This window comes from Bombina bombina, chromosome 6 (assembly GCF_027579735.1).
Source record: "Bombina bombina isolate aBomBom1 chromosome 6, aBomBom1.pri, whole genome shotgun sequence".
NCBI lineage: Eukaryota > Metazoa > Chordata > Amphibia > Anura > Bombinatoridae > Bombina > Bombina bombina.
The window spans coordinates 884,508,117-884,524,029 of NC_069504.1; the positions used below are offsets into that span (position 1 = coordinate 884,508,117).

The 15,913-nt window shown below is 40.0% G+C and overlaps 1 protein-coding gene across 10 annotated transcripts in view; it reads right to left on the reverse strand.

Moving 5' to 3' along the window:
- Window positions 1–15,913, reverse strand: part of NLGN2 (neuroligin 2) — a 177,144-nt gene that overhangs the window by 72,729 nt on the left and 88,502 nt on the right. The window contains exon 2 of one of the 10 annotated variants that reach the window (XM_053718397.1): window positions 14,071–14,099. The exons of the other annotated variants lie outside the window; for them this stretch is intronic. Within the exon in view, the coding sequence (XP_053574372.1) occupies window positions 14,071–14,099 (29 nt within the window). The remainder of the gene's footprint in view (window positions 1–14,070; window positions 14,100–15,913) is intronic. 10 annotated transcript variants of the gene reach the window in all.

Here is a 15,913-nt window from a genome sequence, read left to right on the forward strand (position 1 = left end):
TTAGTAGGAATTACCTATCAGCCAATGAGTATTAGCAGGAAGTACATATCAGCCAATGAGTATTAGCAGGAAGTACATATCAGCCAATGAGCATAACCAGAAAGTATCTATCAGCCAATGAGCATTAGTAGGAATTACCTATCAGCCAATGAGTATTAGCAGGAAGTACATATCAGCCAATGAGTATTAGCAGGAAGTACATATCAGCCAATGAGCATAACCAGAAAGTATCTATCAGCCAATGAGCATTAGTAGGAATTACCTATCAGCAAATGAATATGAGCAGAAAGTACAAACTGATAACATTGTGCTAGATTCAATGTAAATTTAAACAGCTTTTACTTGACTTCAAGTTAAAATAAACATTAAAGTTCTTTCATACTGATGATAGAATATTTTTACGCACAATTTCCCTTTAAGACATGGCTGGTAAGAGGAACACATGCTTATCACATATAGGTACAGCCACGTGTTCTGTTCTGCAAGATTAACGGAATTTTCATGGAACATCTAAGATCAGTGTCTGATAGAAGCAGTGTGGGTAACCAGGCCTAGGAACCATAAAGATAAGGAGACATTCAAACAGTGAAATCATTACTATGTGCATTTGAAAGCAATACATGAGTTAAATTACTGTTGTTATGCAGCAGTGATTTAACCCTTTGATTGACCATGTTCCATGCAGTAATGGGAGTAAAATCATTACTGTCTGTGTATTCTGGGCAATCAGGGAATTCAATAACACCTGCATGTGTTTTTTGGCTATCAAGGGGTCGCAATACTTTTGCAAGTCATGTAGCAGTGACCACTTGATTATTCATGGATGTTTAAAGGGCCAGTAAACCTAGCAAATAATGTTATAGAATTCTGCACATGGTGCAGAATTATATAACATTAGCTTAGCGCCAGGTTTCTAAAGCAAATTGTTAGATAGATATTTAGCAAAGAAAACAGAACGCCGCTCCTGGCTTTACTGAGCGGGTCTGTTTTCTTCTGCTAAGCACATCGCGGGCATGCTGTCTAGTCACAGTGCACCCGATCACACTATTAAAATCAATGTAGAGCGCTCCTGCTTTGGTCTGGTAGCGGGAGCGAGCTACATTGAGTTTAATAGCTCATTGGGCCGGCTGTGATTAGACAGCGTGCCCAGAAATCTAAATATCTATCTAACAATTTGCTTTAGAAATCTGGAGCTAAGCTAATGTTATATAATTCTGCACTATGTACAACCGCTGCTTCTTAACTCCGGATTCCAGAGAACCTAAAGGCTCACGCGGAATAAGCAGACGGACTGCTTAGTAAATCGGCCACAATGTTTTGTTGGAAACTAAGACCACTGTGTATTTTTTACTCACAATCAAGGGGTTAAATCACAGTTTTTGTGCTTTTTTAAAATTTTACACATAAATTGTGTATCTGCTGTGTGTATATCACATACAATGAGGCCGATTTATCAACGTCTGGCGGACATGATCCGCTGTAGCATACGCTGTCGGCATTTAACATTGCACAAGCAGTTCTAGAGAACAGCAATGCAGCGATTACGAGTCGTGTCGGTATAGCTGTACCGCAAGCCTTTTAACCTGTAACGCAACGTCAGTCCCGCACTTGAAAAAATTAAGTTTTTTCATGGGATTCCCATAACGCTGCCATTAAAAGCTTGCGTTACACCCTATTATACTAAACTTAAAATAACTATCAATTAAATTACACATTAAAAAAACCTAACCCTACTAAAAAAATTAAATCTACAATTACAAAAACTAAAAAATACTAAATTACAAAAAATAAAATAAACATTAAATTACGAAAAATAAACGAAATTATACAAAATAAAAAAATTACACCTAATCTAATAGCCCTATCAAATTAAAAAAGCCCCCCCCCCAAAATAAAAACACCCCCTAGCCTACAATAAACTACCAATAGCCCTTAAAAGGGCCTTTTGTAGGTCATTGTCCAAACAAGCCCCCAAAATAAAAAAACCTAACTCTAAAAAAAACCTAATGTACCCATTGCCCTGAAAAGGGCATTTGTATGGGCATTGCCCTTCAAAGGGCATTCAGCTCTTTTTCTTGCCCTTAAAAGGGCATTCAGCTCTTTTAAGAAATGCCCAAACCCTAATCTAAAAAAATCCCCACCCCAAAAAAATCTTCATCCCAGGGGCTCCATCTTCATCCAGGTGGCTCCATCTTCATCCATCGCGGGACCGGCATCTTCTTCATCCCTGGGGAGGTCCAGGCGAAGGTCCAAGGCGAAGTTCAGGGAAATGGGTAGATTAAGTTTTTTTAGATAGTTTTTTATTTTGTGGGTGGGGAGGTTGTAATGTTAGTGGGTCTTTGTATTTTTGTTTAGAAAAAGAGCTGATTTCTCTAGGGCAATGCCCTACAAAAGGCCCTTTTAAGGGCTATTGGTAGTTTAATATAGATTAGGTTTCTTTTATTTTGGGGTATTTTTTTTTTAAATAGGTATTAGAATAGGAATAATTGTTATTATTTTGAATAATTTGTTATTTTGTGTAATGGTTTTTTTTTTCGTTTTGGTTTTTTTATTTTATTTTTTAGAATAGTCATTTTTTATTTTGAATGGGCAGCAAAAGAGCTTATTGCCCTTTTAAGGGCAATGCCCATACAAATGCCCTTTTCAGGGCAATAGGTAGATTAGGTTTTACTTTATTTTTATTTTGTGGGTTTGGGGGGTGGGGGTTTGTATACTATCAAGGGGGTTTGTTTTTCTTTTGTAGAAAAAGAGCTGATTTCTTTAGGGCAATGCCCTACAAAAGGCCCTTTTAAGGGCTCTTGGTAGTTTGTTATAGATTAGGGATTTTTATTTTGGGGTGTTTTTTTTTTTAAACAGGGTGTTAGAATAGGAATAATTTTTATTGTTTTGGATAATTTTGTTTGTTATTTTTTGTAATGGTAGTTTTTTTTTTTTTTGTAATTTTAGTGTTTTTTATTTTTTGAAATGGTAGTGTTTTTTTTTTTGTATTGGATTTTAGTGTTAGGCAGCTTATGTTTTATTTCACAGGTAAGTATGTATTTAGTTTTAAATAGATATTATTTAGTTAATAATTGTAACTTTAATTTAGCTCTATTTTAATTAAGTTAGGGGGTGTTAGGGTTAGGGTTACGGTTAGGTTTAGGGTTAGGTTTAGGGGTTAATATAGTTTAATTTAGGTTGTTGCAATGTGGGGGGCTGGAGGTTTAGGGGTTAATAGGTTTATTTAGTGGTAGTGATGTGGGAGGTCAGAGGTTTAGGGGTTAATAACTTTATTTAGTGGCAGCGATGTCTGGGAGCGGCGGAATAGGGGTTAATATCTTTATTATAGTGTGGGCAATGTTGGGGTGCGGGGGAATAGGGGTTAATAACTTTAGTACAGTGGTGGTGATATCGGGAGCGGCAGATTAGGGGTTAATAGATTTATTTAGGTGGCGGCTATATCGGGAGCGGCAGATTAGGGGTTAATAATATTATGTAGGTGTCGGTGATGTCGGGGCAGCAGATTAGGGGGGTTTAGACGTGGGGTTTATGTTAGGGTGTTAGGTTTAAACGTAACTTTTTTTCCCCATAAACATCAATGGGGCTGCGTTACGGAGCTTTTCATTCCGCACTTCAGGTGTTAGGTTTTTTTCTAACACTTTCTCCCCATTGATGTCTAGGGGGAAAGCGTGCACGAGCACGTCAAAGAAGTGCTTGTATTTTGTGCGGTATGGAGCTCAACACAACCATATCGCACGCACAAGCCGGCTTTTCTAAAACTCGTAATGGCAGCGCTATGGAGGGTGGAATAAGGCAACTTTTGTTGCGTTCGTTAAGTACCCTCTATGGCGCAAAACTTGTAATCTAGGTGTATGTGATTAAATTAGAAATTACAGGTTTACCAGTCAGGGAAAAAAGTTACTAGTCCGCTCTATAAAAATGACTTGCAGTCAACGCTAAATTAAAAAAAAAAGCGAAATTTTTGTACTCTTCCACTGACTTTCTAATTTTCTAAATAGGTCAGGACTTGTGTACTAGTGAAAATGTCCAGCCATAAGGCAAGAGGGCAGGAGAAAGATTGTAGTTTACTAGCAAGGGATACAATGTTACTAGTCTGTTAAGAAAAAGCTATCAGTGCACTAGGAAAAAGCTTTATTTGTTACTCGTCCTTTGCAGTTTTTTTCTAGTAGAAGTTTGCAGCCATCTGTAGGCTAGACCAGCAATAAGGTTACATGTGGCCCACTGCACTAGTTCTTGCTGTCCCTGGGAATAATAATACTAACAATGTGGGTCATAATGTTTGTGGCACCAGGAAAAAAAGTAGAACTAAAAATGTGTGGTTTTGGGTGACCACAACTAAAAAAGTAAAATAAAAAATCCTTATGAAGGGAGGAACAGAACACAGAGGGTAACCTGACCTAAATCTAACCCTGTGCAACTAGACATATTTGTTCAATAGCCTTACATTTATATGCAGCCTTTAAGGCTTCTAAAATACAGATCTTTGGCCCCCAGGTGTTAGGACATTGGCTATCACTGAGCTAGATTACAAGTGGAGCACAACAGATAGCTCAGGGTGCATTATCCTTAGCGTTACCCTGCATTGTAATCTGGTATTATTACAAATGAATGGTAAAGAAGGTTTACCAGAAAATCTTAACATGGCCGACATTTTTTAGCACACCCTATTCTTTCAATAGCTAGCTCAGCGTGCACTATTGTGCTGGACTTGGAAGGGCTAAAAAATATGTGCATGTATTTCTTTTATATGTGCACTTATGTATGTATGTTTGCAGTATGTATAATAATAATAATATATAAATAAAGTAAAGGACTATTGGTTGAAATAGCGCTTCATTGCAGGTGGGAGAGAAAAGAAAAACATATAATATGTATATAGAGTAGTATTTATGTTACTATACTAAGTGGCACATAGATAAGACACAGTATAGTAACATAAATACTACACTATTTACATATTATATGTTTTTCTTTTGTTTTCCACTTGTAACAAAGTGCTATTTCAACCAATATTCCTTTATTTCAAATCTGTTTCTCCCACCAATGGTAGTGGGATTCGAAATTTAGCAGCTGGTATATCAGAATTTAAAGGGTTATAAGATTGAATAAAATAATCATCTTGTAATGCAAAAGGTTTCTTAAGTAAGCAGCACAGAACACATAAAAAAACCTTTCATCTACATTTATATATATATATACAGGGAGTGCAGAATTATTAGGCAAGTTGTATTTTTGAGGATTAATTTTATTATTGAACAACAACCATGTTCTCAATGAACCCAAAAAACTCATTAATATCAAAGCTGAATAGTTTTGGAAGTAGTTTTTAGTTTGTTTTAGTTATAGCTATTTTAGGGGGATATCTGTGTGTGCAGGTGACTATTACTGTGCATAATTATTAGGCAACTTAACAAAAAACAAATATATACCCATTTCAATTATTTATTTTTACCAGTGAAACCAATATAACATCTCAACATTCACAAATATACATTTCTGACATTCAAAAACAAAACAAAAACAAATCAGTGACCAATATAGCCACCTTTCTTTGCAAGGACACTCAAAAGCCTGCCCTCCATGGATTCTGTCAGTGTTTTGATCTGTTCACCATCAACATTGCGTGCAGCAGCAACCACAGCCTCCCAGACACTGTTCAGAGAGGTGTACTGTTTTCCCTCCTTGTAAATCTCACATTTGATGATGGACCACAGGTTCTCAATGGGGTTCAGATCAGGTGAACAAGGAGGCAATGTCATTAGATTTTCTTCTTTTATACCCTTTCTTGCCAGCCACTCTGTGGAGTACTTGGACGCGTGTGATGGAGCATTGTCCTGCATGAAAATCATGTTTTTCTTGAAGGATGCAGACTTCTTCCTGTACCACTGCTTGAAGAAGGTGTCTTTCAGAAACTGGCAGTAGGACTGGGAGTTGAGCTTGACTCCATCCTCAACCCGAAAAGGCCCCACAAGCTCATCTTTGATGATACCAGCCCAAACCAGTACTCCACCTCCACCTTGCTGGCGTCTGAGTCAGACTGGAGCTCTCTGCCCTTTACCAATCCAGCCACGGGCCCATCCATCTGGCCCATCAAGACTCACTCTCATTTCATCAGTCCATAAAACCTTAGAAAAATCAGTCTTGAGATATTTCTTGGCCCAGTCTTGACGTTTCAGCTTGTGTGTCTTGTTCAGTGGTGGTCGTCTTTCAGCCTTTCTTACCTTGGCCATGTCTCTGAGTATTGCACACCTTGTGCTTTTGGGCACTCCAGTGATGTTGCAGCTCTGAAATATGGCCAAACTGGTGGCAAGTGGCATCTTGGCAGCTGCACGCTTGACTTTTCTCAGTTCATGGGCAGTTATTTTGCGCCTTGGTTTTTCCACACGCTTCTTGCGACCCTGTTGACTATTTTGAATGAAACGCTTGATTGTTCGATGATCACGCTTCAGAAGCTTTGCAATTTTAAGAGTGCTGCATCCCTCTACAAGATATCTCACTATTTTTGACTTTTCTGAGCCTGTCAAGTCCTTCTTTTGACCCATTTTGCCAAAGGAAAGGAAGTTGCCTAATAATTATGCACACCTGATATAGGGTGTTGATGTCATTAGACCACACCCCTTCTCATTACAGAGATGCACATCACCTAATATGCTTAATTGGTAGTAGGCTTTCGAGCCTATACAGCTTGGAGTAAGACAACATGCATAAAGAGGATGATGTGGTCAAAATACTAATTTGCCTAATAATTCTGCACTCCCTGTATATATATATCAAGGCAAAATCATAGTTTAGAAATTAGTGAAGAACTCCACTATTTGACCTTTGACTTAGTGCACCTTTAGTTTAGTGCGTACTTTCAGCTTAGTGCTTCAGTAATGGCCGGCATGAGTTTTTCAGCACCCCCCATAGAAGTCTATTATATGAGGTTTTTAACAAACCTGTGCTATTCAACATGCAGATGTTAGCGTTAGGTTTTTGCTTGAGCGCTAATATATCACTTTCAACTTATATAATATGAGGCCCATTTATCAAGCTCTGAGCTTGAGGGCCCGTGTTTCTGGCAAGTCTTCTGCTCTGATGAGGCGGACAGAGATCCCCACAATTCAACCGGATCGAGTATGATCGGGTTGATTGACACCCCCCTGCTGGCGGTCGATTGGCCGTGAGTCTGCAGGGGGCGGTGTTGCACCAGCAGCTCTTGTGATCAGGTCCGACAGACTTTTGATAAATAGGCCTCTATGAGCGCAAAGATAAAAGTGAAATCAATCTAACTTGAGTGATGTTAGCAAAAATCTCATGGACAGCCTGTTATACTTTGCCAACTTGATATAAGTAAAACAAAGCACTACATAAATATAAATGCAGCAAGACTAAAATGATATGCAAATGAATATTATGCACAAGTGCCCCTCTTTTGCAATGAAAGCCATTGCCAACCTTAATGGGAGCATTCTTTTAACCTTGAAGGCATCCACTGTTCTTTTTGTGTTTTGTTATAGTGCAGGCAATAAAGAAAGGTCAGCAATGTGTTTGCTATTTACTGCATAATATAATAAGGCCATGTGCACAAACTAAAGAGGCTCAGGCAGATATATTAAGAAAACAAGGTAATAAACATTTTTTTTTAATGACCAAAAAGAGCAGTCATGTTACAAAGAAAATTCCCCAGCAGTTTACATTTTTAAATCTCAAGGTGGTTTGATAAGACTTGCCTCTAAGGTGTAATTTTACAGAATCAGGAATCTTTACTAAATCATAACGGTAGGAATAGTGATCATTATGTCTTGATGTAGCCTACAACACTCCTAAACCCCAACTTGTACTGTGTATGTTCAGTTCACCATCACCAATCACCAAGGGCTTCATCAACTTTAAAATTAAAACTAAATGTTACTTGCCTGGACCTAATTACCTTAAAACCGCATTAATTTCCATATGTTCCCTTAGTGGTCCTATTAAACAAGATGAATGCCATGTCTACTTATGATAGGAAAAGGGTAACATCATAGAGATTTTTATCTTTACACTTTTTGAGACCAAGTAATTTGCCTCCAAAGTCATACCTTATAATCCATACAGACAAGCCACAAAGGAGCCATCTACCTGCATCACTAAAGGGTCAGGATACCAGGGATGCAAAGCCAAACCAGCACCTTACTTACACATACTACAGCACTATGGCCATCCTGTTCAGTTGTAGATTGCAAGGGCCAAAAAGTTGCCAGCACCATAACATGACTTAAATGGCACCTCCTCCTAAAGCTAGTCAACTCCAGAAAATCATGGGTGCCAAGAAAGGTCTATAAGAAAGTCACCTGCCACAAAATATACATGAAATCTGAATAACAACCCTCTTCCCATATCTTTCCTCAAAACCTGCCCTATAAGCCTTTAAATATTTGCTAAACATATAAATCCTCGGTGGGATCCACTAAATAAATTAAAATCAAGCTAAAAACAATAAATTCATCTTCACAGCTGAGAAATGGCTGTTCATGATGGCATACATAAAATACACAGCAGTAAAATATACACAGTGTGAACCCCCCCCCCCCCCAAAAAAAACAGGACACACAGTGTAAGGAAATTAAAAACACAGAAAAAGCACAGACTGCTCTAAGTGTAATATAGTTGAACCACAAAAAAAACATAAGAAACACATGCACAAAATAGAACCTCAACAAACGGTACCATTCTGGAACTCCGAACTCCACTATGAATCTCGGACCTCTGACTAAGTAGGGATTCCCCTATAAAATGCGTAAGGCCACATCCATACTACAAGCTGTAACACTAAGATTGTCTTTGAAGCCAGTGTTCTGTCGAAATTAGCTACCTCATCCAGATTTCCTACCTTGATGTGCCCATGAGCACAATTACGTAATCGCACTCCAAATATGTTAAGGGATTTACACTTTAACTACCTTCCCAGATATACCTATTAACTGAATACCCAATCCTCACTTTAGTTCAAACCTTAGTACATTTTCCAACCATATAATAATTAATGACAGACACAAGTTTGGCGTTTAGAAAAGGTCACGTTTTATTTAAATTCCAATCTAATTAAAACTGAGCGATCCTCAACCTTTAGGATAATAACATATCCATAATCAAATTAGAATTTTGAATTGATAACACAATTCTATGCAACAGCATCTAGAGAGAACTGGGCGGCCCCACGTAACCAAGAAGCGTGACTGCGTGCAACTCGGGGGCGTAGTTTGGCAAGTAACAGGTCGAAAGGTCTGAAGACTAGGAGGTCATGTGTGTTTGACCGACAGACCAATACCCACCGTCCCCTACACACCTACCCCCATTACCGCCTTACCCACGTGCCAGGCCGCCCACTTCCCACATAAGAAATATACAACTAGCTAATAAGCCATGACTTTATTCTATACCATCCACCAGCTCTGACCAACAGACCAGTAGCTGATTTCCTGCTTCATGGCGAAAAAAACCCTTAAGGGGCGCTACACGGGCGGGTCTTATTCTGAGTGGCAGAAACACCACAGCATCTGCCCTTAGCAGTGTCGCTTGTGATCGCTCTTGCACTTGACCTCTTCAATGAGCTAGTCTTTGTTATTTCTAGCGAGGGAGGGAAAAAGAAAAAATGATTTCTAAGCATAACCGTTATGCAAACACTTATATAGGCAGTTAATCCCTTACCACCTGTCCCAACCCCACATGGCCAATACCTGAGCTAGCCTATTCAGGGAATCTAAAAGCTGCAGCTCACCTGAAACTGTCCCTCCCCTTTCCTTTGTCCTAGCTATACCTATATTGGGACAAAGAGAAACAAAAAAAAAACAGTAAGTAAAGTAAATATCCCTTAAGTTGTTCCCTTCCCCATTGGTCTATATACATTACTTAAAAACAATGTGTGGCATGCAATTATGTAATTATAAGCATGCGCACATCGTTAGGTAGCAAATTTTGATGGTTAAGAAAAATTACTTCAGCATCCCTCATGAATGGGGTGACATAGTACACGAGCGCAAGGGCAGTATTGTGCTATCAAATTTCTATGAAGGAGAAAACTTTTTCAGCGCATTGCTCAAAACTGGCTTATCCGGGAAGACCTGATGTAATTTCAATGATACCCAGTGCCACTAACATATAACTTTAATATACAGTCAAAGTTACACAGTGGACCGCCAACCTAGTAAAGTTCAGGCCACATTCCCAGTCCCTTGGGTCAGTATCTTTCTCTAGATCCCTATCCAACTTATATCTAGTCTTTTGAAAGGAGGGTCAATCCAGTAAACACTTCTAATGGGCAGTGAGGGATTTGTATAGCTATGAAAATGTTCTCCAATGTCCCTGCCAGACTGTGAGAAATCTTGGAGCAGATTTGGGGAAATCCCTAGAGTGGGGAAGAGGCCATAGCCTTAAGCTCTCAAAATGCAGCTTCTGAGGCAAGTAGAAATATTCCTGAATAGAAGAAAAGGGCATCAATAAGGCAAAAGCATAGAGGTCTCTTACATCTGTAACATCAGCTGCCTTCCAGGTACTGGGTGGGAATCCTGGAGACAGTGTAAAAAGCCTGAAATACGATGAACTAGAGAATGGTGGTTGGCAACCAGACAATTATTGTGCAGGAGTTGCCATTGTGCCACACATGCGAGCACAATAGGATTGGCCACATTCAAGAGGATTCTAGTGTGTGCTGGAATCCAAATAAGATCACTTATTGTTGCTTGTTTTAGTGCAATATTCAATGCATATTTTTATTATGATTTTTAATGGGTACTTTAATTATGATTTATAAATTGTACTTATGCTGTGTTTCTCCTTCCCATACAGAAATGTAGGTTACGCCCCTTAGCGAGGTAAAATTTGCATTAAGAGAATACCATGAAGGTCCTTGTGGCACTGACAGATCTTTTTAGAGAATTTTTCCTTATCAGAGAGCTGTAGATAATTGGGCCCTAAGGGTATGATGATCTATAGCTCTCTGATCTAAACTATCTAAGAAGTCTTGTCAGTACTATGAGGTCCCTCAACCAATTTTATAAAGGCAAATTTTAGCTTGAGCTGTTTATCTCACTATGAAGGGTTCTGTATGTGAAGGAGAGACACATGCATTGCAATATAGTGCTCATATAAAAAAAAAAAAAAAAAAAGGAGTTTTTGATCTGTTTCCTGAAACCAGGTTTCACAGGAATGATGGACATTCTTCATGTCAGCTCTGGAAATATGAGTGCATCCACTACAACATTCCACCAGTAGGGTTGCCAGCATTCCTCTGCCAAAATACAGAATAATCTGTAGGTGACTGTTTACAATGGTAGTTGGAGTCACACAATACGCTTTAAAAAGCCAACACTTAACACCACAATGTGTATTCATAACTGAGCAGTGATTTTACCCCTTGGGTGCCAGTAACATTCAAAACAATAATATAAACTCTTTGATTGCTAGCAATATATGTAAACAGTAGTGATTGATATCCTTGACTGTTCCTCACTTCTTTAAGCTCTATATTTGCTATGCATTAAGGCATAGGGGGATATCTATCAAGCCGTCAACCGCAAATATGTTGGAATTCCGCAGCGTAATTCTGGCGAGCTTGATTCGACCAAATTATCAAAGCCTACAGACTGGCAAAAGTTGAAATCTGTGACGTAACATACGATCCGTCGGTCTCAATCCTACACCCTGGAGGCCGCGGATGCCATAGGAATCAATGGGAGCTTATGTTCAATGCTGCCAGATATTAGAAAACAGTAACGTTTACACCTAACACCCTACATAAGCCCGTGTCTAAATACCCCTAATCTGCCGCCCCGACATCGCCGCCACCTACATAATGTTATTAACCCCTATTCTGCCGCCCCCCGGAACCTGCCACAACCTAAATAAAGTTAGACCGCTGATTCATAACTGCTGTTTCTAGCGAGTCTGAAGACTCGCCAAAAACACGGGCAACCAAAATCTCCATACGGAGCTTGATAAATGGGCCTCAAAATCTGTAAATTCCATTGAATTGGTCAGTATTGCTTCAGACTTGAGAAAGAAAGGAATTCTTCCGAAAGCTTGTTAACTTATAAATGTATAGTTAGTCCAATAAAAAATTATCATTGCTCAAAGCAATAGTTTTGTTATTTTGATATATATATATATATATATATAATATATATATATATATACACATACATACATTCAAACATAAATACACACACACTTACATATATTATATATATATATATATATATATATATATATATATATATATATATATATATATATATATATGTGTGTGTGTATATATATATATATATATATATATATATATATATATATATATATACACACATACATACACATACATACAGTGGATATAAAAAGTCTACACACCCCTTTAATGTTACCTATAAACTGTAAAACTCAATTGAAAAACAAACTGAAATCTTTTAGGTGGAGGGAAGAAAACAAACAAAAAAAATAATGTGGTTGCATAACTGGGGATGTAGCTGTGTTCAGAATTAAGTAATCAGATTCAAAATCATAGGAGTCAGCATACACCTGCCATCATTTAAAGTGCCTCTAATTAACCCCAAATAAAGTTCAGCTGCTCTAGTTGGTCTTTCCTGAAATTTTCTTAGTCGCATCCCACAGCAAAAGCCATGGTCCACAGCGAGCTTCCAGAGCATCAGAGGGATATCATTGTTAAAAGGTATCAGTCAGGAGAAGGGTACAAAAAGAATTTCCAAGGCATTAGATATACCATGGAACACAGTGAAGACAGTCATCATCAAGTGAAGAAAATATGGCACAACAGTGACATTACCAAGAACTGGACGTCCCCTCCAAAATTGATGAAAAGATGAGAAGAAAACTGGTCTGGGAGGCTACAAGAAGCCTACAGCAACATTAAAGGAGCTGCAGGAATATCTGGCAAGTACTGGCTGTGTGGTACATGTGACAACAATCCCATGTATTCTTCATATGTCTGGGCTATGGGGAGAGTGGCAAGATGAAAGCCTTTCCTTACAAAGAAAAACATCCAAGCCAGGCTACATTTTGAAAAAACACATCTGAAGTCCTTCCAAAAGCATGTGGGAAAATCTGACAGATTTGGATTGTTTTTGCAAAGAAGAGTGGGCAAATCTTGCCAAGTCAAAATGTGCCATGCTGGGGGGCGGAGTTACCAGCAACCAAGATGGTCGCCCTGTTCTGGTAGCTCCGTGCAAGCAGCTACTAATATATTCCCATAGACAGATGGGAATTTGGATAATGACTATCATAGCTTTTGGGCACTAATACAAGAAGACATCGGGCACATGTCAACTTAAAATTGAGGGCCGTGAGTGCAGTATAGGGCTGAGGATCAGTGGGGACCTACTTGCTCACACTGAAGCGCCATTTTGACGGTCGATACACGGCGGCGGCCTGCTATGGAGTCCCAAATAAACATATGCCGCATTTAGAGGAACTTATTGGAGGAGTATGGGAAAGGGATGCTCGAGAGGCTTGATGCCTTTGACGAGACAATGAAAGAGGCGAGATCTCACCGCGCTACCACTACAGAGGAGCGCGGTGTAGCACCGGAGTCTCAGAGTATTGCGGAGCCCCTGCAGCACTTCGTGCACACTTTTCCCCGCTGCTGCCTGTGAGCGAAAGACCGAGATTGGGCTCTGCTCTCTCTCTGCTGACACAGACACGAGGACGACGCGCAATTTGACCGCTTGTATCTGGGGGCAGGCCTTACACAACAACGGTAGGGCTTACAGCTTAAAGTGCTCGCTCCAGTCTGTTTAACAGCTTTGCGGTTCTGCCGCGCCGATACTACTGGAAGTATCGCACGAGCCTTCAAGAGCAATGGGTTGTGTGCTATTACCCTCCTTGGGATAACCCGGGTTGTTTGGCTCTGTTTGTGGGCCGATGGATTTGCCCGCATGCAGACGGGCTAGACGGATTCCTTAAACAAAATCTAGAAGTATCCTGGACAGTTTTTTTGAGACTCTTAACATACTATAAACTCCCCGGGTGATTGGATTACTCCTCTTGCCTTCATGATGGCAATATTGCCTGTGATTAGCCCTAGGAGACCCCTTACTGAACCTATTGTTATTGCATAAGTCTGAGCCCTGCTATTTTGAAGGCGTCCGCTGGAAACTACAAGACTGCATTAAACCTAAGTTTGTATCGCTTTCTGAACTCATATTAAGATGGCCAGCAATATCCTGTTTCTCATTTATTACCTAACACGATGTATGGTGTATTTCTCTCATATTTGCTTTCCTATGTCTCTGGTGATCTTATGAGAATACATTTCAGATAGAGCCATCCTCACAATTCTGCAATTAGCACTTAACATATTTCCATAGCCGCTTAACTGTAGTGAAATGATAGAATTATATTATGTTTATTAAGCAGTATTAATGCACTACGGTCACACTGTAATGCTTATAGATTTTATTAACTCGTGCAAGCAGCTGCATCTTCGGTAAGCGTAACTAATCAACCCTACTATGGGGTTTGCTATTCTATTATAAACAGTCCTAGGGCTTGGAACACCGCATTTGGAATCTCTTAAAGTATGCCCTGCACATCTCACTATATATCTCCTAGATATATTTATTGCGTGTTTAATGCTGAAAAATACCCAAGTTTTCCTAACACTTATATAGCCTGAGTACTGCTTAGTAAGGCCCCATATATGAGTGAATTTGCGAATTGTTTGCGATATAAGTTATAATGTTAGCCCCAATAGGTGAGGTGATCCTGCATCTATGAAAATGCAGGCTCTGAAACTATACAGATCCCACACTTCTTACACCCCTTTACAAGCTTTGCCATTTAGCTGAATGTCTTAAACTATAAGCCCGACAGAAAATTCTATGTAACAGTATATGCACTTGTATTAGCATCTTGGATTAATGGGAGTTAAACATAAAGTAAACGCACTATAGGAAGGGTTAGATTCAAACTCCCTGGGGTTCATTATATATCGTATCTTCCCCTAAGTAGTTGGGTAACTTATAACTAGTAGTGCCCCAGTAGAGATTTAAGATTATATCTTGAAATTAACCCATAACCTTTTGACTAGGTCACTGGTAATGTATGCTTTTTTCTTATTCAGACAGTTATAGTGTTAAATCACTCTGTAAAAATCTCTAGGCCCAATGTTATGAATGTAAGTTAACAATAGTTATATCTGCCATTTTTGGCTTTCCCTCCGCCCCCCCCTCCCCCCCTCCTTCCCCCCTCCCCCCCCCCCCTCCCCCTTTCCCCTCCCCTTTCCCTTCCCCTTTCCCTTCCCCTTTCCCTCTCCCTTTCCCTCCCCTTCCCCCCCCTTTCCCTCCCCTCCCTCTTCCCCCTCCTCCCTTCCCCTCCTTCTCCCCCCTTCTCCCCCCCTTCACTCCTCCTTCCCCTTCTTTCCCCCTCCCTTCCTCCTCCCTTCCCCCTCCTCCTCCCCCCCCCCCTCCCCTCTCCTCCTTCCCCCTTCCCCCCCCTCACCTCCTCCTCTCTCCTCCTACCTCCTCCTCTTCCCCCCCTCCTCCTCCTTCCCTCCTCCCCTCATTCTCCCCCTCTTTCTCCTTCCCTTCCCCTTCCCCTCCTCCTTCCCTCCTCTTTCCCTCCTCCTTCCCCTTCCCCTCCCCCTCCCCTTCCCCTTCCCCCTCCCTTTCCCTTCCTTCCTTCCCTCTTCCCCCCCCCCCTCATTATTTCTGTGCGGTTGGAGATGATTTCCCTTCTCTCTGCACCCTTTTGGCAGAGTTTGGTAGTCTCTGCCCTACCTGCAGAGCCATGACCTAGTTTTCTTTTCCCCTACATCATGATAGAATGGCTCTCAGGGGTTCAACACAGGATTATTGATGTTATAGTGATTTCCTGTTTTCTGAAGTTTCCTTAAGATAATGGTTTGAGATTGCCTATGTTCTAATAGAGGCTCAATGTTAATGGT